Below are 26,396 nucleotides of genomic sequence, written 5' to 3' on the forward strand. Positions count from 1 at the left end.
CTCCTAGCACCCTACCCCCACTGGAGCTCTCAGTATCCTCACTTATCCTTCTTTCCCCATTGCCAAAGCGTCGGCTCAGAATTTACCTTCTCCAGTTTACTGAGCATCTGATAATACTCCATTTTGCTTTGCCTCTAATGATGCTGCTTATTAATCGAAGACTAACTTAAAGGTGCTTCTTTATTCCAAGAGGGTTATAGAAAGAGAAGAGCATGAACTCCTGTCTCAGTTAAGCATACTGAAATTGGGCACCTTTCAAGTTATCTTATCTCTCTGGATTTTATTTATTTATTTAATTTAATTTTTTTTTCTCTCTGGATTTTGGATTCCTCATTATAAAAAGAAGAGTTTGGATTAGATGATTTCTCTGGACCTTTCAGCTAAAATAATCTATAATTCTGTGACTGCCTTTGTTTTCATCTTTGGATCTCTCACATTGTACACATGGTTGGTCTTTGGGCTTTTAACAGCAGGAGAAGTAAACATGTACTAAATTTTAGAACACTTTTTTGGAGGTCTGGTACAACCAAACCAAAAGTCACATTCACTCCATGACTGGTAGGTTTTCCATGGCTCTATTTTAGGAAATGAAATAAACTTATTCTCATTGCTTACTAGGAGCCATGGATATGTATTCTTTTTGATCTGTGCTAAAAGAAACTATTAATCTGTAAATTAAATCAAATGTATAAGGCAGATAACTTTATATTCTCCAAACTTGTGCTACTGGTGACATTTTTTCATTGACTTCTGAGTCCAGTGATTTATCAAAGGGCAGCTGACTGTTTGTCAAACAGTCTTAGACCTTAAGTACATGACATAAATTTATTTGCTCTGACAAATGAGTTGGAACTATTTTTTTCTCCCCCTCTCCTTTTTTCCCCATTCCTATAAAGATGTTCATAAATTACAAACTTCTGAAAATTGGTTTCAAATTCTGCCACTTTATTTCTGACCTTACTTAATTCTTTTGGAGAAGCTCTATGCCTTCCCTCAGAAAGTCTTCTTTGTAGGCTCTCAGCTGTTGAGATATTCTCTCAGCTTCCAATAGCAAGAAATGATTGCATCTGAAATCATTGTATAAACAAGTAAAATAGATTAACATTCTTCCTTATGTAAGGAATTCCAGGGTTGTAAAGAATTATTGATATTCTTCATATCCAATCATACGGACGTAAGTTTTTGTAACTAAAATTGTTTATGTCTGTGTCTATATCGCCACAAATAGAGAATCATGGAGTTTGAAATATGATGCAATATACCTTCCAAGCCTGCTCTATGGTTATGTAGGTTGTATCTGCACAAGAGCACAAGGACAAAGAGGCAAGTGGGGACTGAAATGTAGTCTCCACTCAGCTGGACAAGGTATGAGCATGCAGCCTACCACCACCACTCAGTGAGGGCATGAGTTCTTATTTGCACAAAAATGCCCTGTGGACTGCTAGCTCTCTGACAAAAGGTTTACACACACACTTACACACCTTATTTCCAATAGACACCTCATAGCAAGTTCCTCTCAGTCTTTATTTTCCCTCTTTATTCAATGGACATCTCCCAATGATAAACCATTTGTGTTTTCTTCAATAGAGATTAATGGCATGCAATCAACTTTTAAGTTATGAAAGCGATATTTTCAGTATTTAACTCAAAATAAACAAAGGCTCTGAAGGAACCTTGGATTTGAAATACAGTTCCCAGATTCAACAGTTGAGTTCCAGAATTAAGCCAGAAAGGAATGAAAAATATTGGTGCCCTCTGGTAATAAATAGGAAGCCACTGAGTAACGATCAGAGCTGAATTCTCTCACAGCACATACAGCTTCCTGAAAACATGGTGGTCAGAACGACCCAGTGATAAATAAGTAATGGGCCAACAGTGATTAGTAGCTGACTCTGACAGACTCTTTTGGCTAGTGGTTATATTTGGAATGGTTAAAGATTTTTATTGTTCACAAAGACAGCCAAAGTATATACATTCATGAACCTGAAGAAATAGGTAATTTTGATTCTTATGCATCTCCAGAGATAATTATAGGGGTACCTCATAAATTTCAAAACTTGGACAGGCACAGTTGCTCATAAGAGAGCAATTCTTTCTTAAGCTGAAATAAAAGTAGTAGTGAAAAGGATTGCTCATCACTGTCTTAGCCCCCATCAGCATTCATTAGTATTCCTCTTTCATAAATATTGCATGTTATGAAAAGAATGAGATTCTAAGGATACCTTTCCAACAACTAAGAATGAGCTAAATTTGATTATAAAGAGGGAGTTTCCTTCAGCCTGTTTAAATGCATATTCTTGTTTTTGACAAACTTCAAATTTACATGGACATTTTTGTTTCCTGTATGAGAGCTGATTTCTCTACAAAATGCATATTCCACAGGAGATAAATGCTTAAAATATTTATACTAACTTATAAAGGATCGTTAGTTATACCTAAGGGTGCAAAAACTGGTGATATGAATCAGAGCGTTTAGAAGCAAAGATGAGAAGCTGTTGTTCTTATGTTGTTCAATATGTCAGTATACATTATAATTATTTTTTAGGAGAAGAATTTTCTGTGCTGAAGTCATTTTTCTCTGCCATCTCAGAGAAAAAACAAGAATTTACATTTAATCTTGCCAATGCCCTCTACCTTCAAGAAGGATTCACTGTGAAAGAACAGTATCTCCATGGCAACAAGGAATTTTTTCAGAGTGCCATAAAACTGGTGGATTTTCAGAATGCAAAAGCTTGTGCAGAGACAATAAGTACCTGGGTAGAAAGCAAAACAGATGGTAAAGTTTCCTATTTTCATAAAGTCATTATTTGCCATTGTATTCATGGTTTTTAATATCCTAAAGCAAAGAATGGTTGAATATTTTCCTATTAAATTATGGTTCAGAGGGATCAAATCTCCGATTATGCTCTCCTGTTATTCAAATTAATACTAAATTGTAAAACAGAGAGAAATTGTAAGCTGCTTTGAAAGGTATACAGATTATTATTTTTTGTTTGAGAGAGACACCTATTTGTAGAATTCTTGATGGAAGAATTTTAATAATAATTTTTGTTTAAGTATAGGATTTTTAAGTATGGCAGCAGGAATAATATCTTTGGCCAGGTAAAACTTAGATCTGTCCATCTCAGATGCCTTCTTTCCCACATATACTGTAAATAATTAACTCATGTTAGTTGGATGTGTTAATGTTTCATAATAAATATTGATAGTTCTGTCATAAAGTTGTAATCTAAACTTTAAGTGTAAGCTGGCAAAAATTCCAAAGGTGCTACTGAGTGACATAGTAGAACACAAGATGAAACTCATACAGATGTGAGTTCAAATTCTGCAGGTTCTAAACTATGCTCCATATAAAATGAGGATACTATTGAAACATTTCAGGATTATTGGAAGGTTAAAAAAAATGTATGTGAAGTGAACAGCATATATCAGGTCCTCAATTAATAGTAGCTTGTTTCTTTGTTCATTCGTTCTGTTGCAAAAAGCTGTGATGTGTAAGACGCCACTATATTTTTCATGGGGAGCCTTCTATGGGGAAGCATAAGTTGAAAATATGAGATGGGTGCTGCAAGCAGTGTTCACAGGAAAGTCCTATTATTGGGATACACAATGATACGCATCCCTAGACAGCTCCATGGCACCTAATCATGCTGTTGACTCACAGCTTGGAAATACTCATTGGACATAGAAATAGGAGACTGGTTTTTTATTTTTATTTATTTTAAATTAATTAATTAAGTTATTTTTGGCTGCATTGGGTCTTCGTTGCTATGCGTGGGCTTTCCCTAGTTGCGGCGAGCGGGGGCTACTCTTCCTTGCGGTGTGTGGGCTTCTCATTGCAGTGGCTTCTCTTGTTGTGGGGGAACCGGCTCTAGGCGCTCAGGCTTCAGTAGTCATGGTACGCGGGCTCAGGAGTTGTGGCTGGCGGGCTCTAGAGTGCAGGCTCAGTAGTTGTGGCGCACGGGCTTAGTTGCTCCGCGGCATGTGGGATCTTCCCGGACCAGGGATCAAACTCACATCCCCTGCATTGGCAGGCAGATTCTTAACCACTGCACCATCAGGGAAGTCCAGGAGACTGGTTTTTTAAAAGAGGAAAATCATACTAGCAACCTTATTCTTGTCTTCTCCCAATGGTCAGTGGCTGCAGTTGCAAGAGTGGAGAATTTGAGTGAACCATTAATGTATTAATTCTGATTGACCTGCTGAAGAACCTTGAAATAAAGTTTAAAAATGACCAACAAATATGCAGGAAGAGATACTTAGGTTTTGTTCTTCCTGTCTGAAAAACAATTTACACAAATAATCTCACTAAAGAGAGGCCATTACTAGGTCTGTCCAAATTTGCCTAAGACAATCCTGTACCTCCTGTTTCCTAGTGAAATCCTGTTTGTACCTGTTTCTAAGTGAAATATTTAATAAAGCCCCCCTTTGTTGTCAAAATTGCCAAGTTTAAATGATAAAGCACCCTGTTTTTAATTGATTAGCAAAATGAATTTTTGTTTTAATTCTATTTCAAGCAGTTCCTTTGAATAACTATTGCATATTTCTTCCCACCTCTTCCTCTATTCCTTTCACAGGAAAAATTAAAGACATATTTTCAGGGGAAGAATTTGGCCCTCTGACTCGGCTTGTTTTGGTGAATGCTATTTATTTCAAGGGGGATTGGAAACAGAAATTTAGAAAAGAAGACACAAGCCTGATGAATTTCACTCAGAAATATGGTGCAGCAGTCGAAATTCCGATGATGAAGACTCTTCTGAGAACAAAATATGGTAATATGAACAAAATCACACTCTAAAGCACTATTTTGGGAATTGCCAAGTATATTAATATTTTATTTTCTCTGTTCCAGGTTATTTTTCTGAGTCCTCCATGAACTACCAGGTTTTAGAATTACCTTACAAAGGTGATGAGTTCAGTTTAATTATCATACTTCCTGCAGAAGATGTGAACATAGAAGAAATGGAAAAGCTAATTACTGCTCATCAAATCCTGCAGTGGTTCTCTGAGATGCAAGAAGAGGAAGTGGAAATAAGCCTCCCTAGGTTGGTAATGTCATTTTATCATTCTTTTTCTTATGTTTTCACTTATAGAGGGACTTGAATAGCCGGCTGAAAGATAGCCAATGCTCAAAAAGTCTATTGACAAACATAAAAAGAAAAAAACCCGTTTGGAGTTGTTACTCTACTCTATGGTTACAAAGGCAGGTTGAACATTGCCAGCATTGCTTTGCCATGACAAGGATGGAATTTAAGTACTCAGTATTCTCTGAAAGAGATGAAGAAATCTAAGTCTTCAAAACAGAATGCTGGGATTAAAGGGAATTATTATTCTTTTTATTATACAAACTTATCTTTCTCTAACTTGTTTTTCCTGATTGGAATTTAAAATATTTTGTCTTCTATTGTGTTTAAGGAAAATATAATCCCCAAGACTCTTGCGATACTCTACAATTAAAAGATATGTAAAACTGCCTTTGACAGATAGTGCTGTAAGAGTCATTAAAATATAAAATATAAATCCTAGGGTCATTTTTTATTATTGGGGTATATATATTTATATACATATTTTAAATTTTTTTATTTTTACACAATTTTAAAAGTTACTTTCCATTTATAGCTATTATGAAATATTGGGGTCATTTCAGATAGTTTATACAAAATGGAAATCACAAAGGTGTATCTCAGGAAGCCATAATTATAAACACTAATTTTTTGATATCCTGGTTCCTGGAGACAAGAGAAACTTCAGAGAGTAAGGGGTGCCCAAATAAATCACACTCTACCTGAACTTCTAAAAAGAGACATATGTCTCATAGATTATTTTCTGTCCCTTCATTTCTAAACTTTTCTTCAAACACTCATCAAGGCCTTCCTGGCCCTCCACCTCTCCACCGTCTTGACTTTTCCTTACTTTCCCACTTACCCGGGATTCAGCCAGTTATTTCAACTGTACTCTCACCAAACGTTTTAAATATTTCTGTCACCTTGTCTTTGTCCTTCTGTAGTTCTCTCCTCAGCAAGGTACTCCTGCTTCCCAACTACTGATTTTGTTAAGCAAAACTCTCCAAATCAGTCACTCTGGTCTCCCTGAGGCTGGAGCTTAGTAGTCTTTCTCTTCAGAGAACTTTCTCTTCTAACACCTCACCAAGACTTTACCTCTGCTCTCCAGGCACTGCTTCATGTTCATTCTCTTACTCTCAATGTATGTCTCAACTACCTGTTCCTTAAAGAAAACATATTAGCGTGCAAACTCACCTCTCTACCCTTCGCGTCAAAAATTGTGTACATTTTTGCTAAACTTCTCTTCCTCTGTCTTCCTTGATATCCTGGAGAAAGAGGTATCCTATGATTCCCTCACCCTAACTCTGGGCTCTGGATCCAAATATTTTTTACCATCCCCTTTTTCTTGAAAACCCTTCTTTCTTTAACCCCTATGGCATTACTTACTTCTATTTATTTTTCTCTCTTTCTGTGAAATTTTCCTCTCCCTGACTTATACCTTTTTTCCTTCTGTCCCCAGATAATATTTATCAGACTTTCATTTTCAGAAATTTCCTCTTCTTCTCTCTTTTATTTGTTCCTTACTATTCATGTCTCTAATATCGACTCTCTCTTTCCAATCTCTCTTCCAGTTCTCTACCATCTGTAAATCTCTACTTGGATGTTATTCAGTCTTTCAAAGAGTATTTCTTTTAGCTCCTACTATGTGCCAAACACCAGGGATATAATAGTATTTCTTTTAGCTCCTACTATGTGCCAAACACCAGGGATAATATAATTACCTATTGATCATAGAAATAATCATTTTTGGAATTGGTTACTTTCAAATTTACGTCTCTCTCTCTTTTCCCTTTGGAAAGATTAATATTTGGGGTCACACACAAAAATACCCCTGAGTTTGAGAACTGTCTGTGCTATGTACTAGTAGTGGGGTCTTAGGAGAGTCACTTAATGTCCTGAGTTGTGGTTTTATTAGTACAAAATGGGGATAATGGTACCTATAACTAAGGTATCTTCATCTTCATTAGCCTAGGTAACAAATGCCTAGATAATAATGTATAAGTTCCAAACTGAATTGACAATAGGAAATACAGGCTTTTTTCAGAATTCCCTTCTCCAACATTTTAGGAATCCCAACAGGAATGGTTCACAGTCCACAAATCTGCCTAGACTACTGTAGTCTGGACAGCTTTTCCAAACTGCTTGGCCCTGTTATCAGCCACTCCAAACTGTAGCCACACTTCTCATACAACTTCTCCCATAGTGTGGACACAGAATTTGCTTTTAATTTGCCCAGGAACAACTGTTATGTGTTGAATTATGAGCTCTGCAAATTCGTATGTTGAAATGCTAACTCCCACTACCTCAGGATGTGGCCTTATTTGGAGATAGAGTCTTTGTAGAGGTAATCAAATTAAAGAGAAGTCATTAGAGTGGCCCTAATCCAGTATGGATGGAGTCCTTATATAAAGGAGGAATTTGGATACAAAGATACACAGGGAGGGAAGATGATGTGAAGAGACATAGGGAGAAGATGGCCATCTACAAACCAAGGTGAGAGGCCTGGAACAGATCTTTCCCTCACAGCTCTCAGAGGGAACCAATGCTGCAGACACCTTGATTTTGGATTTCTAAACTCCAGAACTGTGAGACAATACATTTCTGTTATTTAAGCCATATAGTTTGTGGTAATTTGTTAAGGTAGCCCATGGCAAGCTACTACACGTAAGAGCAACTTCAATGTTTAACCAAACTTTACTGAAATCTAATAATAAAAAGGGCTTACAAAGAAATTTAAAACCAGGTTTCAGGGATGAGTATTCCTGGAATGTAGGTCATTTCTTGTACCAGGGAGTCTTCCCCTGTCCATTATTATCCTTAGCCTGCCATTGTCATGGTGCCAGGGCCCACTCACCCAAAAGGGGTGTCTTTCCCATCTCCATCCTACCCAGCATCCAGAGTCCTCCAACTTTTCCTAGCATAAAATGAAGGTAACACAGATTTTCTTCCATCCCCTCTAAGGCCAGATTCCTAGTTGTAATAGGAATCTATAACAGTAGATTTCAACCCTTACTGAAAACAGCGTCTTCATATGGGGTAGAATAGATTCCACTCTCATCATCTCAAACTTCTCCATCTCCATCCCAGGGGTTCTATTTGCATTAAAAAAGCTCACTACGTTGCTTTTCCCAAACAAATGAAGAACTTGCCTTAAAAGGTGAAATCGAATCTTCAGTTATATGGAAGCAGAAACATTAGTTGGTAGTTGTACCACCTTTTCCAAACAAATTCCAAACAATGTTATCACAACATTGTTTATTTTGAAAAAATACAGAAATAATGTAAAAGTTCAACAGTAAACGAATTTTAAGAAAAGTGTGGTAGAATGTAACCTAGCCAATAACAATGATAGGTATGGAGGCTGTGATAATGAGAAAAAATTATGGTATATTTTAATAGAAAAAAAACTGGATTAAAAAATTTTTACAATGATTACAGCTATGTAAAGAAACAAATCTACAGAAAGAAACAAAGGAAATTTACCAAAATGTTAACATTAGTTGTAATAGGGTTATGGCATTATGAACATTTTGTTTTTCCTTTTCTATATTTTCTATTTCTTTCTCCTCCCTGCTTGCCTGCCAAATAGAAAAGATAATACATGAGAATGAGTTAGGAGCTTGCTTTTCTAGATAGCTGCTGAGGTGTAGAAAATGTAAACCTACTAAGGTACTGGGTTCACTTGACCAAATAATGCAATCTAAAGATTGTGCAAAGTCCTAGGGGGCCCCATTGCCATTTTCTGGGTGCAATTCTTCATCCACAGACTCAGAACATGGCCCTGTCTGTGTGTGGTGGTGGTGAGGGGTGGGTCTGATGTCTACCTGATGTCTCTCTCCTGCACTATCCCATGTGATTTAGAGGTTCTAGCACTGGATTAGCCGATGCTATCCGACCTCAACAACCGAAAGGGAAGAGAGAAGTGTTTAGGATGTTTGGAATAATCCCAGGAAATCTAGTTCTAAGAGATTCCCCCAGAGACCAGCTCATTTCTAGGCAGGGGGGTGGGACTGAATAAGAAGTCAGGATTCCCTTGGGAATTGGTGGTTGGTTAGCTCAGTGGCCTTTGTCTTTGGCGGGCTTTGTTCTGTTCTTTGATCAGTACCCCTGCTTAACCTCAGGATGTTGTATGCAATGTAATTAGCAAGTTGGTAGATCCCACTGAGCAAAGCCATTTGCTCCTACAAGGAAGCATCTCTGGGAAGTTCTCTACTGACTGTGAGTGCTATTTTGCACAATTATTGAGACACACTCAGAAGGGGTATGTACAGTGGTGAAGAACATGATCTTAGAGTCTGACAGTTCTGGATTTAAATCCCAGCTCCACCTCTGAGCAACTATTTAGCCTTGGGAAAGTTACTTAAATTTTCACACCCTCAGCTTCCACATCTGCAAATCGATAATACTACTCTGTACCTCATAAAGTCATTTAAAGGATTAAATGATATAATATATGTAAAAAGCTTAGTATAGTTCCAAGCAGTCAGTAATGGTAGCTAATTACGATTATTAGCTGCTGTAACTATTTGTATTTCAAAATACTACTCTTTTATTTTATTTTATTTTTAAATTTTTTTTTATTGTGGTAAAAGTCACACAATATAAAACATACTATTTTAACCATATCTAACTGCACAGTTCAGTGGCACTAAGTACATTCACATTGTTGTGCAACTCTCACCATCATCCATCTCCCAAATTTTTCACCTTCCTAAACTGAAACTCTGTCCCCTTTAAACACTAACTCCCCACTCCCCCTCTCCCCTGCCCCCCCACCCCGCCCCCTGGCATCAACCAGTGTACTTTCTGACTCTATGAATTTGACTATTCTAGGTACCTCAAATAAGTGGAATCAAACAGTATTTGTCTGCACCTAATGTATATTTGAATGCATTTTTCAGGTTAACTTAATATATGTCCTGCAAACAGATTGTACCTTTTTTTTTCCCCCTGTGCTATACAGTAGGCACTCACCAGCCAACTACTTCATGCATAGTAGTGTATATACGTCAATCCTAAACAAACAGCTTTGGATCTCTAAGTGTGTGAATGTGAACTGTGTGTGGGTGAGAGAAAGTGACCTCAGGGAAAATGAGGCTGGGTGTGAGAATAGATAAGTCATGACCAGCTGCAATGATGATTCTAAATGTTCTTTCACTTTAGCCTATCAAACACTGATACAAATTGGAATCCAAGTTTACATTAAGCATTGTCCAGATATGTTTCCTATGTGACAGAAAGCATTTTTAATTCAGCCCTTGAGGCCAATGGAATATTTCACACATACACACACACACAGACACACACACACACACACACACACACACACACACAAGTGACCAGAAACTACTATGTACTCACATAATAGTCCAAGCCCACCACTGTCAAGGATTGTGTTATATTTTTATCCTTGTGGGCAGCCCTAAGACTTGGTTGTTTCTAAGCCTGAACCCTCCAAAGATGACTCAAGCCCACTGTATCAAAAGTGGAATTCCAAACAATAAGGACAGGAACCTTGAGGGAAATCAGTTGAAGACATTTTGTCATTAAACAAGAGTCCTGGGTATAAAGAAGAAAGGGACAACACCAATCCACAGTAGGGCCTGCAGACCAGGAGTGACTCCTTCTTCAAACAGAAATTCTGAACTGGGGCTTCCCTGGTGGCGCAGTGGTAGAGAGTCTGCCTGCCGATGCAGGGGACATGAGTTCGTGCCCCCTGCTGGGCCCGTGAGCCATGGCCGCTGAGCCTGCGCGTCCGGAGCCTGTTGCTTCGCAACGGGAGAGGCCACAACAGTGAGAGGCCGGCGTACCGCAAAAAAAAAAAAAAAAAAAAAAAAAAAAAAAGAAATTCGGAATTGTGTTCCTTCGTTTTCTGCAGCTTTAACCTGTGTGAGACCCCTTTAAGCACAATGGTAGCCTGTGGCAGTAAATTGCTGCCTTTTAAGGAGGCAGATAATGTTTACAGATGCTAAAACATTCATTTCATCATTGGTTGGTCATTGTCTATCCAGTCCTTTTGCTACTCATTCTTTTACCTTTAGCTGTATTTTTTTTTTTGACAATTTTAGAGGAGAGTCAAGGAAAAGAGGAAATGAACCACATCTAGAATAAATATTAAGATCCACAAAATTTGGAAGAGGGACACAATTAACACTACACATATTGTATTGATCGAGATTACGATTTTGGATTATATTTAGATTAGAAGGCAGTGGAAGTTAGCACATTAGCTCTGACTGGGAAGGGACCTGCATACTTCACACCTGGCTATTCATGGCTCCAATAATTATGGCTAATTAGAAATCGGCCATAGATTATACTTTTATTAAATGGTTGAATGGGTTTCTATCACTGTAGGTTTCATTGGACTATGTTATGAGAAAGACTGTTACTTAAGTGACTCTCTGGTATGATTAGACCTTATTAGAGGTTGTAATAAGTCTTGCAGTATTCTTGTCATTAATCCAAAATCATTGCACTATTATACTAAAAATAGCCAAATTATGGGTGGACTAGAGCATTGTTCCTCAACCTTTTAGAAGCCCATACTCCATTCAGTATAAAAAAAAAGTGTGGTAATGAAAATAGAAAAAAAGAACAACCCCAAAGCCTCAAAGCCATCATGCTGCATATTATCTTTCTTAGCAGGAAGTTAAAAGGAAGAAGTTGAAAATGATTGGCATAAAACAAGTTATTTTCATTATCAGTAGGTTTTAATGTGCATGTTGAGTTGTGCCCATCTCCAGTTAGCTAGGGTTCTGAATGAATAAACATCTTCTAAAAGGGCATAATATTTTACCAAGAAATAATTTAGGGCCAGTAAATTATTGCCACAGCATGTTCCTTGTTTGGAAGAACTATAATTAAGAAGCTTGTTCAGTATTTGGCAATTAAAACAATGATCTAATTAGACTGATTGCACAAGCTAATTTCTAGCCCCAGATGTGGGCCTACCTGTTAGCTAAGCAAGGATCCTGTGCTTGGGCAATCGTGTCTGCATCCAAACCAGAGAGCACACGGGCAAAGGCCCAGCTAGGGCACAGACAGAGCTCCTTGGGCAGGAGCTGTCCTGGGATTTCCCTGAGGCAGGAAATATACGTAGCCCCCTGTTGGAGGACTTTAGACTCTTTACTTTCAGAAACAAATTCTCCAACCTGGTTGTAAAATGTAAATGGATTCTTTTAGCATCTCTAAAGCCAGTAAGTACTAGCTTCTTTCCGCCCCCCCCCCGCCCCCCTTATTATTGAAATAGGAAAGCGAGGGTCACTGATTGCTGTTGACTTGGAATCAAAGAAGATCAGTACCTGAGAGAATCTTTGAGATTCTTTGGTGAAGCTCCCTCTTCAGGCAAATGGAGGCTTGGAGACTTGCGTAGAATCTGGAGTCCTAACTTAGGGCCCTGAATTAGAAGTGTTGGCCAGCTTTTTTTTTTCCCTATAATTTTTACTTTATTGGAAAGGAATTTAGTTCCCTTTCAATCTTTTACCTGTAAAATACAGGGCTTTGGGGAAAGATGTTAGGTGTGTCTGTAAACTGAAGGAAGTCACATCAACTGTGACAATGGATGGGAAGGCTCATAGGTTACTAATGCCCCCTCTCTGTACCTCAGTAGCCAACAATCTTCTTTAAGGACCGTTGGCTTCTGTTTCCGGCTCATAGTCTCTTGGATGCCTGCCAGGAACCATCTTTGATGATGTGAAAAATCTGAGTGTGTATAGTTGCTGGAGGGAAGCTTTACATTTCTAGCGAAGAAGCAAATAATTGAAAACTTAGCTAGAATTCACCGTTTTGTTAGGTGTTACTTCAAAAAATAGAGTATTTGCTTCTCCCTTCCCAGCCAACCATTTATCTGGGAAACAAGTTATTAGCAACTCAGAACGGCTCAGTGGAGCTGGGGAAAAATGGTGTGAAAAGTGAGGAAACGTAACTGGGATAATGAAAACAAAATATTTCACAATAAAATCTCTTCCAAGTCATCCATTTTATAAAAATCATTTTGGTAGAAAATGTGTACAGTGTTTCAAAAATTTTCCTCTTCATTTTTTAAAACAGATTTAAAGTAGAACAAAAATTAGACTTCAAAGAAGCTTTGTATTCATTGAATATAACTGAGATATTTAGTGCTGGCTGTGACCTGTCTGGAATAACAGGTAATATGGAAGATTATTCTTATATTATCATGTAAATATGTTTTCTTAGTAATGATGTTAACTGACTGATCTTAAAACTGAGAGAGCATTTGGCCCCAGAAGATACATGCACAGAGAATAAATGTCATAGTCATGTCAAGCTGTCTGTAAACAAGCACTCTATTTTGCACTTAAGTAGTTTTGCTTAATGAAAGTCAGACAGCATTATAGAATGTTAGATAACTTCTAACCACGCTTACAGTGAGACTGTGTAGGAAAAGTATTATATGGGCTTTTATTCCAGCCCTGTTTGGATTTCCTTATCTGCATAATGGGAATTACAACTTTGAGGCTCTCATCTAAGCAGAGCTAATAAAACTTTTATAAACCAATTAGCAAATGTTAATTCAGTAATATTAGAGGCCATGAAATAGACATCCACAAGCTGCTGGATGATGAACACAATCTAGAAATTGTAATGCTGCCGTTTGTAGACTTAGCTTGAGACTGACAACATATCTGAGGAGAGGGAGCTTTTATGCTAACTGGCACCTGGGAAATTGTGTACAGTTAAGACACTTACTTACACAACAAAGCCTAAGACGGTCTTTAATTTTTCTCATCCTGGCAGTACCCACTAGTTCAAAAATAACAAAAGAGAAAAAAAATGGATGAAGAGGGCCAATTTGTCCTAAGTTATCTACCCTTTTTTAAATTCAGTCTTCTGATTTATATATTTAAAAAAAAACACACAACAGTCCTAATGATACAGGCTTGTCTGTCTGATGGGGTTGGATATCATAACCCAGCTTTATTGTGTATTCCTATATAACATTTGGGCTTTGGAGAAGTATTCATTAATTTATGCACTCATCAATTATGTGAGTAAATGAATAGAATGAATGAATTTTCCTGGCGGAGGAGGTGGGTGGGGTACACAAGTGACATAGCTGTTCGTTGTCACCTTCACGCATGATTTAGCTGCTGTTCTCACGCTGCCAGATAGATCTGACTTCTCTGACAATTTCATCAGCATCAGGAATGAGACAGTCAAAATTAAATACTGCAACAGGATGCTATCTAAGTGTGTCTTGGAATGCAGACACCTCACCAACTTGAAATAAACCAAGCCATTTTTAAAATACCTCTTCCTCTTAGCTTTCTTTCTGGCCTTTGGAAGCTCACTTGCTATATCTCAGACTTTCAAACAGCCACTCACTCTTTAAATTCCCAGCAATTTGTGACTTCTATAAAATCTCCTTTTACAAGAAGATTTATCAAGAAAATACCTCTAAAATGCTTTATAAAAGAATTTGTGCAAGAGAATAACCCTGAACAGAAAAGAATAAATGTCCAACATATTTTGCTCTGAGTTGCCTATTTGAGTTGTTTTAACTACTTTGATTCTTTGGTTCTGTCTTACTGCCTGAAATAGAACAACCACAGTCAAGACTGGCACTATTTCTGGTCTTCAGCAGAATAGTGAATTAATTCCCTGCCATCCCTACTTACAATTTATAAGTAGACGATAAACATTTGCTAAAGGCTACTGTGAACCAGTCCAATGCTAGTGCTGTGTGATAGTTACACAAAAGAGACACTATCTTATACTCATGTCATTCACAAGTTTTGAATGAAATGTTTTCAAAAGAGTTATTTTGGAAACTTTACGATGAATATTTGACTTCTAACTATTATTACTTCTTGTGTCACCTTTGGTAAAATATTTAACCTTTCTGAACTTCAACTTTCTAATCTATTAAATGAGATAATATATCCTAGTGGTGGAAAAAAAGAATATATGTAAATCACCTTGTTCAACATCTATTATATAGTGGACACTCAGTAAATGTTAAATACAAAAAAAAAGTGAGTAAATGGCACATTAATATTTACTTGCACATCTTCTAGCAAAGCTATTGAAAGTTTCTTGTCCTCTTAGCTTGACAAAGACATACTTGGAATTTTCATAGGAAATTAAGGGAAAGAATTATTGCAAAGATCAGTGAGTTTATGAAGTTCAGATCCCTTGTTCTAATCTATCATCTCCCAAGCCCTGTTCTTTCTCCAAGACCGGGCCCCCTCTTTGTAATATGGAATACAGAAGACCAAATTGCTCAGCCTAATGGCCAGGGAGTCACTTGGTCTGGTGCCAGTGCTAAACCGCATGCGTGAAATTCTCCACTCCACTCCAACCTGCTTTTCGGTCTTCATTCTTTGCATGAGCCCCTTGGTCATCTACTCTGTGCTCTATATGTGAATCCCATCTTATTCCAGGCAGTTGTGGGAAAAGAACATGCTTATTTGCATGGCCTTAAAAAACCACACTCCTGCATTTTAGTTAACCCACACTAATGACGTGGATGCCCCCTTTTCTCCATCTTACATGTTTCTATCACTAGACGTAGCCTTATCCATTGATTGATTTATCTGGTAAGTATTTATTGAAAGCCAACTATGTGCCAGGCAGTTTTCTAGAGTTGAATAAAATCTACACATTCCCTCTTCTAATGAAGTTTACATCTGTTAGGGCAGATGGACAATTAACAAGTAATTAATTAATTAAATGGTGAGGTGATAGATGCTATGGATTAACTAAAATAGAGTCATGGGATAAAGAGATTTAGATCAGATAAGAGCAGAATTAGACATGGTGAGAAGGAACAATTGTTTTGAGGAAGTGTCATTTTGCTGAGACCTAAGTAACAAGGGAGCCAATCAGGGAAAGTTCTGGGAAAAGGGATTTTAAGCAGACGGAGAGGTGGGGCTAAAGTCTTGATGCTTGACCTTGTAGCTGGAGCTACTGGACCCGGAGAGGAGGGTAGTAGATGAGGATGAGAGGTAATCAGGGGCCCAGACAGTCATTACAAGCAGTTTGGAGTTATTTTTAGGAAGCCATTTTTTATGCAAATAACCCTTTGATGACGTCTCTCTATTTGCCTGAGGGGATTTACTTTTCTGTAAGCTGTCAGAGCTGGTTCCCCTTGACTAAATTATTTCTTCATGAATCCTTCTAAATTCGGTCGTCTTGGTGGAGTCCACCTGCATCACATCAGCTTTCTCTCTCATGAGGGACAAAGCTCCTTTCTCTTCAAGTTTCAAGGCTCGCTTCCTTTCCTCACCCTTTCGCCACCACTGAACTCACGACCACCTTTCCGTTGTCTCTCTGAGGAACACTATCAGATCTATCTGGTCTGGACACAGGGGGGTGGCAGGTGGCTTCTGAACTCATGGTTTCACTCCCCCTTCTCAAGGAGACTCTTCACAGGTCACTATACCAGAAACGCTTCACACATACATCAGTTCCACCAAGGGGAGGAGAGGGGCCTTCTCTCTCAGCTTGTTTCCACTGCAGAACAAAACGTTATTAAGACGCTATGTTACACTAGAAATTTGACAGGTTTTAAAGCATAGCTCTGAAGCTATTTTGTAACAGATGACACAAAAGCTCTTTAGACTTTTATCGCCTCATCAGTCTTGAAGGAAAGTAAATTTTGTTCTAAACTCAGATCAAAACCCAATATGGAATTTAAAAGGCAAGTTGGCTTTGAGGTCGAAGACATAGGGTGGGATTAATTCAAATCTGTAAAGCCTTTTTCATCTTGCCTGTAGATCATGACTAAGGCAGGCAAAACCCTTTGTCCATTCAAATATTTCACTTAGTGGGGTATCCGATTTGAGGCTTATCGCCTTCTATCTTTATCTTTTATATCTGAGCTAAACTTGGTCTCTCCATATCTTCTCTACATCATCTCTGCAAGAGCTAAACCTAAACCACATTTATCTCTAGCAAATTAACTAACTTGGAAAGAGTTTGGAATTTTTTCCTTTTCTTTGTTCATTTGAAAATGTAATTCACGTGGGATCCAATAAGTAATAGCCCTGAGTTTTAACCCTTCAATGCACTTTCATATTTTCCTACAGATTCCTCTGAGGTGTATGTTTCCCAAGTCATGCAACAAGTTTTCTTTGAGATAAACGAAGATGGCAGTGAAGCTGCAACATCAACCGGTAGGACAAATGATGTCACAGCAAGCCATGAGGAAGGACTGGAGGAAATGAGCGTGAGGATGCTGCCACTTTGTGGTCCTCTGATCTGCTTTTCTCCTCCTGCTGTCCAGTACACTGAAGGAAGGGAAAAATGGCTATAGAAGCTATTTCTGCATCTTTGCGGCTGGAGCTTAAGGCAAAAGGAAAGGGAAGGGACTTGATTACGAGTTGAGGCTCATCTACTGATATCTACTTATTTGTCAATTGGATTACCTGCCCATTAGCAGATAGGACCCGTGGAGAAAACTGTAGGCTCAAACCTGAAATCATGATTGCTCAGGAATGTTCACTCGTAAGAAATTGTATTAATTTCATTCTTCCTTTGCACTCTTAGTCCCTACTTTTCTAATGTGACTCTTGTTATCTCTATGGCAATGGCTCTCGAACTTAGCTGCACATTAGAGTCAGCTGAAAAGCTTTTAAAAATTCTGTGCCCAGAACGCACCCCAAAATAATTAGATCGGTATCTCTGCGGATGAGATTCAGCCTTCAGTATTTTCTTACCTTTCCCTAAGTGATAACAATGTGAATCCCAGGTTGAGAAACACTGCTCTCCAGTGACTTGGAGCCTATCCTTGCAACTGCGAGTGTAATGCATAGACCAGCAGCATCAGTGCCCCTTGGGAACTAGTTAGAAATGCAGAACCTCAGGCTCAACTCCAGACCTACTAATCCAGCATCAGCATTTTCCGAGGTCTCTTGGTGACTTGTGTGCATATTACAGCTTGAGAACCACTTGTATGATATATTTCCTTGAACAAATGATATATTTCCTTGAACATTTTGAATAGTATCTGTGCTACGCAAAAGTAATACTCAAAAAATAATTGGAGAAAAGCCTTACATTCAATTAGAAATGGAAGGGGAACTTTAATGAATTCCTCATAAGTCTATTTTAATTCTTCAGACCATGACTTTAACCTGTATGCAAAAGATATGCATCCTTTAAATAGTCATATTGATAAATTTATATCCACATTATTAATTTCTTGATTAATTTATAATGCTATGTAATGGCGATGGATTTTGGCATCTGGGTGGGGCACACTGGACTCCCACTACTGTTTTGTCATCTCCTGAAGGACTTTGCATTACTGTGCTCAAGGAACTTAGATTGGAGGGGATGAGCTATTACAATCCTTGGAGAAATCGAAGGTGGCTTTGGGATGAAGTTGCTAGTTCACGTAGACAAATTTTCCACTTGCTTTTACACAGAATTGGAAGAGTCCTTATAGACCATTGTCTGAACCTCTCATTATGTCGGTGAAGAAACAGGCACACGTGTGACGTGGTCTGCCTAAGGTCATGCTAATAATAGACAGTAGGGTTTGGACTGAAATCAGGTTCCCTGACTTCAAGTTCAGAACTCTTTCTGCTATCACCTGATGCCTCTTGTCTTAAGTGTAGAACTCTCTAAGAGGATGTAACCATCATTAAGGGATCAGCAGTGACCCTGATGTATCACACCTAAATAGTTAGTGTGAGTATTTTGACTTTCAGGCATCTACTCAATGGATACTCAGGAACAAAAGAACTCAAGTATTCACCCAAATGAGAATGGGCGTGATCCTGACTATGCTTTTCTGTATTATCTCATTAATTCAGACATGAGTCTATATTCACTGGTAATTTGGTTACCATAGCCCTGTTATTTCAGGTAGAAGAATGCCATGCATTTATTATTACTAAGGTTATTTTGGATTGTGCAGGGGATCAGAATATACCACCCTCAAATATGCCATTTTTGCAGAAGAGTTATTTTGAGCTGAAGGCAGTTGAGAAACAGCAGATACAAAAAGAGCTCTCTACCCTCCTCCTACATGTCTAAAATCAGGGCATAGATTTCCCTTGTGGAGGTATCTCCCTTCTTGTCTTCCATGCCAAGAGAAGGAACCTTTGGCATAGGAGATGAAAGTGGGCACTGATATGAGTCTGCAGAAGAAAACCTTATTAAATAATCCTTATATACCATTAATTTTCCCCATACATTTACCTTCCCACAGTTTACCACCCCTAGACACTCAAACCCCTTTTCCTTTGTGTAGTCACTTCTCCACAATTTACCACTTTTTGTTAAAATGATATAACCCCTTCTTTGGGTATTCACTTCTTTTCTGTGAAGCTCCTGTGTGGATACAAAATAAAACCATTGATTTTGTTAATCTGTCTTTTGTCAGTGTAATTTGCACACCCCAGTTACAAACAAAAAGCGTAGAGGGATAGTTTTTTCCTTCTCTACATTTGTTTTTCAATTGTGATCACGTATTGCATTTTAAAAACTGTTTTCATAGGTCTGAAAAAATTATACAAAATTATTACATTACTGGTAAATAAAACATCTGAATTGAGTGCAGAAATACTTAATCTAGAAAGAAAAAGAATCCAGCCATTTAAATTTATCCACTCTGAAATATTGATAAATGCCACAATGGAGAAGCATGATACAAATTATTATAGTAAATAATTGTCAAGGCAGCAAACTTCTAATATCATAATAAAAATACCATACACATTCACAGCACAAATCCTAAAAGTTCTGAGCTCACAGAATAATTTTGGAAAAGTTAAAAAAAATAAATTTGAAGTCAGATGTGATTACTACAAGCCTGGAGAATAGAAATAAAGTACAAACATACCTGGATAGGAATTAGGAGTTGAAAAATTATGAGATAAATCATATAACGCAAATAAAAAGTGAGCAGAAAGTTACTGCTTAACAGATGAAATTTTCAACTGCTTTCACTAAACTGAAACAAGTTTTGGTTTTCTTCTTCATTGAGCATAAATGTGAAGTTAGAATTATTCAATGAGTAATCCAATATTTATTCTTCTGATCTTTGATCTTTACATTTATTCCAAATTTCTTTGTATTTAGAAAATGGTTATTTTTCCACATGTTAATTTCTCAAACAAAATGACCTTTTCTGTCTCCAAAAAACAGTATGGATATTATGGATATATTTTCTTTACTGATCTTTTAATGTGTACATCTAAATAACTGTTGTCTCTATTTCATAGGCATACACATCCCTGTGATCATGAGTCTGCCTCGAAACCAATTTATAGCAAACCATCCGTTTCTGTTTATTATGAAGAATAACCCAACAGGTACCTTTTTGAGACTTCCCTGGAGGAACTGCTTAAGTTAAACAGACTTAGTCCTAGATGCTAATCTCAGTCTATACATCTGAGATCATTTGTCATTTAAATTTATTGAATTTAATTTTTTTCAAAATTTTTTTAGTGTCTATTTCTTGAGTGCTTGTTCTGTACCAGGCATTGTGTGTTAAGAGATGACAGTTACCTAAAATAGAGCAATAGTAGTGATAGCTGCCGAGATAGTTACTATATGTGCTGGTGATTTTAAATACCAATCTCGACAGCTAACACCATTCCATTAGATATTTGATGAATAAAGACATAGATGCTCAGAGAGAGGTTGTGTAGTTTGTCTAAGGTCATACAACTGAAAAGTGGCATAGTGAGAATAAGACATTTTTGTTTCAGAAGTCAACTTTTCTTTCAATGATGCCACTGTGGGAGTGGAAATTGGAAGTTGCACGGTTGTGAAAGGTTTCCTAGGTAGATTCTAAAAGAATAAGTGACTAGCTATAGGCTCTGAGTGGGATGGAGGAGTCAAATATTATTCCAAATCTGCAATCTGGGCAATTGTGAAAGATAATACACAAAAGGTAGGGGCACAAAAGGTAGGGGTAGTAGTCGATTGGACTGGCGTTAGACACGATGGCAACGTAAATGTAGATTGTCCGAGTAGATGTTTTCGCAATTTCTCTTATGAGAAAGAGAGGCCAGAAATGTGGACACAGTGAGGAAACTTTCTTTAAGTGTACATTTAGGACTTCTCAGGAGTCATAACCCCATGTGAGGACCCTAAACCAGGGGAAAATAGGTGATATCTTATTCATTTCTTTATCCAGCCCAGTATTTGGCAAAGTGCCTTGCACTTAATATCAGTGCCCCTAGAGATTGAAGGTTTGGACTTGGGGTTCAAGTCCCAGCTTAATGAACTAATAGTTGTAAGACAAGTCACATACTTTCTAAACCTTATTTTCCCCACCTCCTATTTGAACATAATATTAGTACTTATAGAGTTAAATAAAAGAATATATGAAACCTGTGACACTGCCTGGCACATAGTGTTCATTGTGAATACATCAATAAATGTAAATGAGTGAACGACTGAATAAATGAAGGAAGAAAAATGGAAATTTTCTCTATATAAATTGTCTTACGTGGAGAAGAGACAGAGTTAATTTCAGAATCTGAATCTGTTAGATTAACTAGCAATACTGATATTATTGGTTCCCTAAGGGATATATCAGTCACTTTTTTTAAGTTCCATGAAACTAATGCTGAATGACCTTTCTGAAAGTTATATCTTGGAAACAATGGGACAGTTTCAGATTTGCTGAGATTGTATTAACACAACTTCAATTCTAGTAGTGGACGTCAGTGTTAAGAGATATTCTGAGTATGTCATTTGATCTATACATCTTTAACCTTAGGGTAACTCTAACTTCTTGCCATCAGTGTGTAACTACTGAGTATGGAGAACAGAAAGAAATGAAGCTCATTGGGCATTAATACACTGGGAAATAATGGTGTTTAGCATAATGATGTTTTACTCTTTATTTTCCAAGTTGATGACTATGGACATGTAATAGCTATCAGTTAAACAGCAGTGAAAATTCAAAACCCAAAATTATTCACTTATTTATTTATTTATGATAATAATTAACTATCAGACCCTTAATGGCTATTTCCACTGTTTTATGATCTCTATTGTAATGAGACTTTCTAAACTAGGGTTACTCCCTTAAAGTATTGTTTAAAATGAATAGTCACTCATTTATTGGAGGCTGTAAATTGTTGCCATATAAAATGTAGAATGGGTTATTACCTTAAGACAATACACATTCAGTGATTTATTTATTTTTCGTCTCACAAATGAACTGAAGAAATCATTGGGATTAACGAAGCTGGTGATTTAGCATGGTGTAGTAAACTACTAAATGGCTTAATGATTTATATAAAATATATTCATTTGACAATTTCTGGAGTATGAGGGTGAATAAGTTTAGATTTAGTACAACCAATTTTTACCTCAATTTTAAATTTTGTTTTGGTCAAACAATCCTCTTATGCAAAATCCATACATTACTTGTATTTTCCTATCAGTATTTGACTTCCTATCATATATATTTCAGTATATTCATCCAAACCTCTTACCAAGCCAAACTTCTAGGGAAATGAAGAACAATTTTTCTTCTTTTAGGCTGCGGGTATAGGCCAGCGTTAGAGACTTTCAGAAGAAAATTGTCAAAGATGCTACATGAAATGTGCCATTTCTCAGAAAGTAGTGAATCATGGTTTTGAAACTGACAGTACTCCATACATAATAAAAAAATGTTGTGTTTATAAATTTTTCAGGTCGTGGGTTGAAGGGAGAAGCAGACTGCAGGGTATTCACTAAGAAATCTTTTTATCTAGGTCATTAGCTTTGGTTATGCTATTGTATTTTTATATTATGAAGTAAAAACTGCTTCCATCTGATGGAGATGTTTTATAACTATATTGATTAAATATGAGGGACACTTTTTAAGAAGTGGGCATGAAAAGAAATGTGGAAACAACAATGATTTCTGCTTCAGCCTGCCTGTGAGTCCACTGTGACTATGTCAAGGAAGATTTCACTAATCTGTCCAATTTAGTACTGAGTAGATTGGTGATTGCATGAAGACTCTACTCAAAATGTGGTTCTCTTGGTCAAAAAAACAAATTAAAAAGGCTGGGACAAATGGCTTTTATGTAATGTCCTACACTTCTCAGTGTTTAAAACTTTAAACTATTAACTTCAATGTATGAGGTTAGTTGCTATGAAAGTTACTCGAAAAATTCCCCAAGCAAGCAATTCTGATAAGCATTTTAATGCCATAGAATTATAAAGACACAAGAGTTACTACTGATTCCTATTGTGGCTAAATGTAGTATACATCCTGAGGAAGTTATTTATGTATCTCTATCTATCTGAAAAATAGAGTATTTGTTTTCTTGTGTTTTGGGAATTATTCTGAGAATTTTGAGGCAAAGTATTATTAATTATAATCATAAAAAGAAAAAATCTGCTAGAGTTTATGTCTATTTCCATGTTATTGACTCTTCTAAGACTGTGTCTGTCTTTGGACTGAACAGTAAGGAGTTAATGAAAAAGTGTTCTTCCTTTTTATTTCATTTCTGCCATTGTTATTTCAAATACATGTAAGCTTTAAAATTATGTAAAATTTTATTTTATCACTTTTGAAATAAACCTTTATTACATATGACTTTAAGGGACATAACTCAAGGCAACGCTTGACATAGAGCCACTTCCCTTACCCTAGTTGAAAAGAAAGGTGAATGCATTTTAACACATTTATTTCTGTTTTGTCCTCTAGTTCTTAGTTCCTTTTCACTTGCACACACAGAATGGCTGGAAATAGATGTTTACGTGTTTACATTTATGCTTTATACTATATCACCGGTGAGGATTTGAAAGCACTAGAGATGTGAAAATATTGTCTTTAGCAGTAAGCTTTGATTCAGAGCTGAAGGAAGAGATGTGAGAAGCTGCACTTTTAACCCCAGTGGTTTATATTACATGCATAAAGAGATGACTGCTAATACCTTAAATTTAAAATACATCCATGCTCATGACCATTTTATTATTCTAAGTTTGCCTGACTGAGTCTCTATATTTAGAAGAACACCTCTCTGTCACTTTATTTTTGCTTTCCTTTATGAAAAACAGGACTAATGCATTTTCCATGACAAGCTGTTGTGGGTGTTAATTTACTTCATAAATTATCAGAAAATGATTAATAATGATATAATTATCTATTTTAGACAAAGGAGTGGGTTTTGCTATTAGACATTGCTTATTTACCATATAGAGAAAAAAAGACAATGATTTGTTAAAATATTAAGAAATATTATTGTCATTTTTTTCTCCAGAAATTCTGAAAGTTTTTTTTTCTTTTCCTAGATTCAATTTTGTTTATGGGAAGGGTGACAAATCCTGACACCCAGAAGATGAAGGCAAGAGATTTGGATTCACTGTGAATGAAAATCACAGCCTCAGAATATGGAAAATAGTTGATTGTCAAAATATCATCAAATATTTTCTATATATCTTTTTCTGTTTTAAACTGTGCCTTTATTAATCTGTATTCATAAATAAATGAAATTATGCATTAAGTGTTTTTGTTCTTTCTGTATTTTTATAGAGTATACATGAATCAAAAGTAGTGAACTTACATAAGATATTAATATTAATATGGTAGAACAATCCATCTAAGATAGCTTAGATATCAGATTCCTGTCTTAGATATCAAAGTCTGTATTCTTTTTTCTTTTTTTTTTTTTGCGGTTGTGGCTTCTCCCGTTGCGGAGCACAGGCTCCGGACGCGCAGGCTCAGCAGCCATGGCTCACGGGCCCAGCCACTCCGCGGCATGTGGGATCTTCCCGGACCGGGGCACGAACCCGTGTCCCCTGCATCGGCAGGCGGACTCGCAACCACTGCGCCACCAGGGAAGCCCTGTCAGAGCACATTTTCCTCCTGCCATTCCTTTTTTTTCTGGCTCCTTGTTTGATCATCTCTAAATCTGAAGCCTAAAATTCAAGAGGTCAAAAGTCTAGTTTCTTTCTCTTTTTAATGCCTCAAGTCACCACCTTGATGGCATATAATATAAAGGAAATGAAAGATGATATATATTTTCACTGCCTAACGTTATATTTTTGGCTTGTCACCTCAATTCTCTGGAACTTCAATGTCCTCACCTGTACAGTGAAAAGTTGGACAAATCCTATTTAAGTCCTTTTCCCAAAGTCCTATGTTTGTAAATCTTCTCAACAAAGATACATTTGGAATAATGTCTTTTGAGTCAATATTGTCTATAAGCAGTGTTTTTTCATAAAATAAAACAAAACAAAAATCCAGGATGCATCTCTCAGTAGAATTTTGATCCATGACATTATCTTTAACTATTTACAGTTGTTTCTTTTTAAAGAAATAGTTTATTGGAGTATAGTTGATTTACAATGTTGTTTTAGTTTCAGGTGTACAGCAAAGTGATTCAGTTATACATATACATATATCAACTCTTTTTCAGATCTTTTCTCATATAGGTTATAAAAAATGATACAGTTGTTTCTTCATAAATTTGAGATTTAATTTTTAAAAATAGAATGCACATAAAACAATTTTACCATTGTGGCAGAGACCCCTATCTAGTGAAGACTTTTGAGCGTGGTTTTCAGGTGCAGAGATGTTGCTGGGCAGTGGCAGCGGCAGCCTAGATGAGGACTTCATTTCTCCTACCATTGCATTTATCTAAATGGACGCTTGTAATTATTTCTCCTTAGTGGAATTTGAGTGGAGGTGAGTGTGTCACTTGTGAGCCCAAATGATTAAGAAATAAATGTCCCTCTCTAACTGCTCTCTTCTCCTGTACCAGCTAGATGCCAATACTCAAGGACACCCTGGAAGCTCTATTTAGAAGATGACAGAGCCTCTGTTAGCCTGGGTTCCTCTGTCATCGTGTGTCCAGATCCTCTCTGCTGCTGGGGCCAAAGTCAATCAGGAATACCTACCGGCCTGGGACTGATGTGAGGAAGAGTTACATTTTCATTGAAATTTAAGAGGTTGTAAGTGACAATAGTGGGTGTTAATTTGGTACCTTTAATGGGATGCTTTTGTAAAGTATGGAAAGTATGTGGTGTAATTTGTAGTTGGACAGCAAAAACAATGACAGCAACAATAAGAACACAGAGCAGGCTGAAAGCAGCAGAGTTTGTTAAGCTGTGGAACTATTTGGTAACTGTTGCCTGTGATAACCTGGAAAGTAAACCATGTGTGTACAGACCCAGTATCTAGCTAGAGACTACATTTCATATCTCTCTTGAACTTGAACTTGGTAGACTACTTGACCTGTCTTCACCAGGTGGCATATGAGCAGAAATGTTATGTGTCCCTTCTGGCCACAGTGGTGAGGAAGCAAGTTGGCCTACTTTTCTTTCTCTTTTGTTCACTCTGTTGGCTGCATATCAACATCAAGGATGACGTGGAAAGCCTTACAAGGCATCTGGAACATGACA

The 26,396-nt window shown here is 37.1% G+C and overlaps 1 protein-coding gene across 1 annotated transcript in view; it reads left to right on the top strand.

Moving 5' to 3' along the window:
* Positions 1 to 24,502, top strand: part of SERPINI2 (serpin family I member 2) — a 28,238-nt gene extending 3,736 nt beyond the window's left edge. The window contains exons 2-8 of the mRNA XM_027112474.1: positions 2,546 to 2,776; positions 4,578 to 4,772; positions 4,853 to 5,045; positions 13,116 to 13,213; positions 17,117 to 17,203; positions 20,261 to 20,350; positions 24,285 to 24,502. Of these exons, the coding sequence (XP_026968275.1) occupies positions 2,546 to 2,776; positions 4,578 to 4,772; positions 4,853 to 5,045; positions 13,116 to 13,213; positions 17,117 to 17,203; positions 20,261 to 20,350; positions 24,285 to 24,361 (971 nt within the window). The 3' untranslated portion in view covers positions 24,362 to 24,502. The remainder of the gene's footprint in view (positions 1 to 2,545; positions 2,777 to 4,577; positions 4,773 to 4,852; positions 5,046 to 13,115; positions 13,214 to 17,116; positions 17,204 to 20,260; positions 20,351 to 24,284) is intronic.
* Positions 24,503 to 26,396: the final 1,894 nt, after the last annotated feature.

Source organism: Aethalodelphis obliquidens, unplaced genomic scaffold (assembly GCF_003676395.1).
Source record: "Aethalodelphis obliquidens isolate GAN/ISIS:26980383/991018 unplaced genomic scaffold, ASM367639v1 scaffold1, whole genome shotgun sequence".
NCBI lineage: Eukaryota > Metazoa > Chordata > Mammalia > Artiodactyla > Delphinidae > Aethalodelphis > Aethalodelphis obliquidens.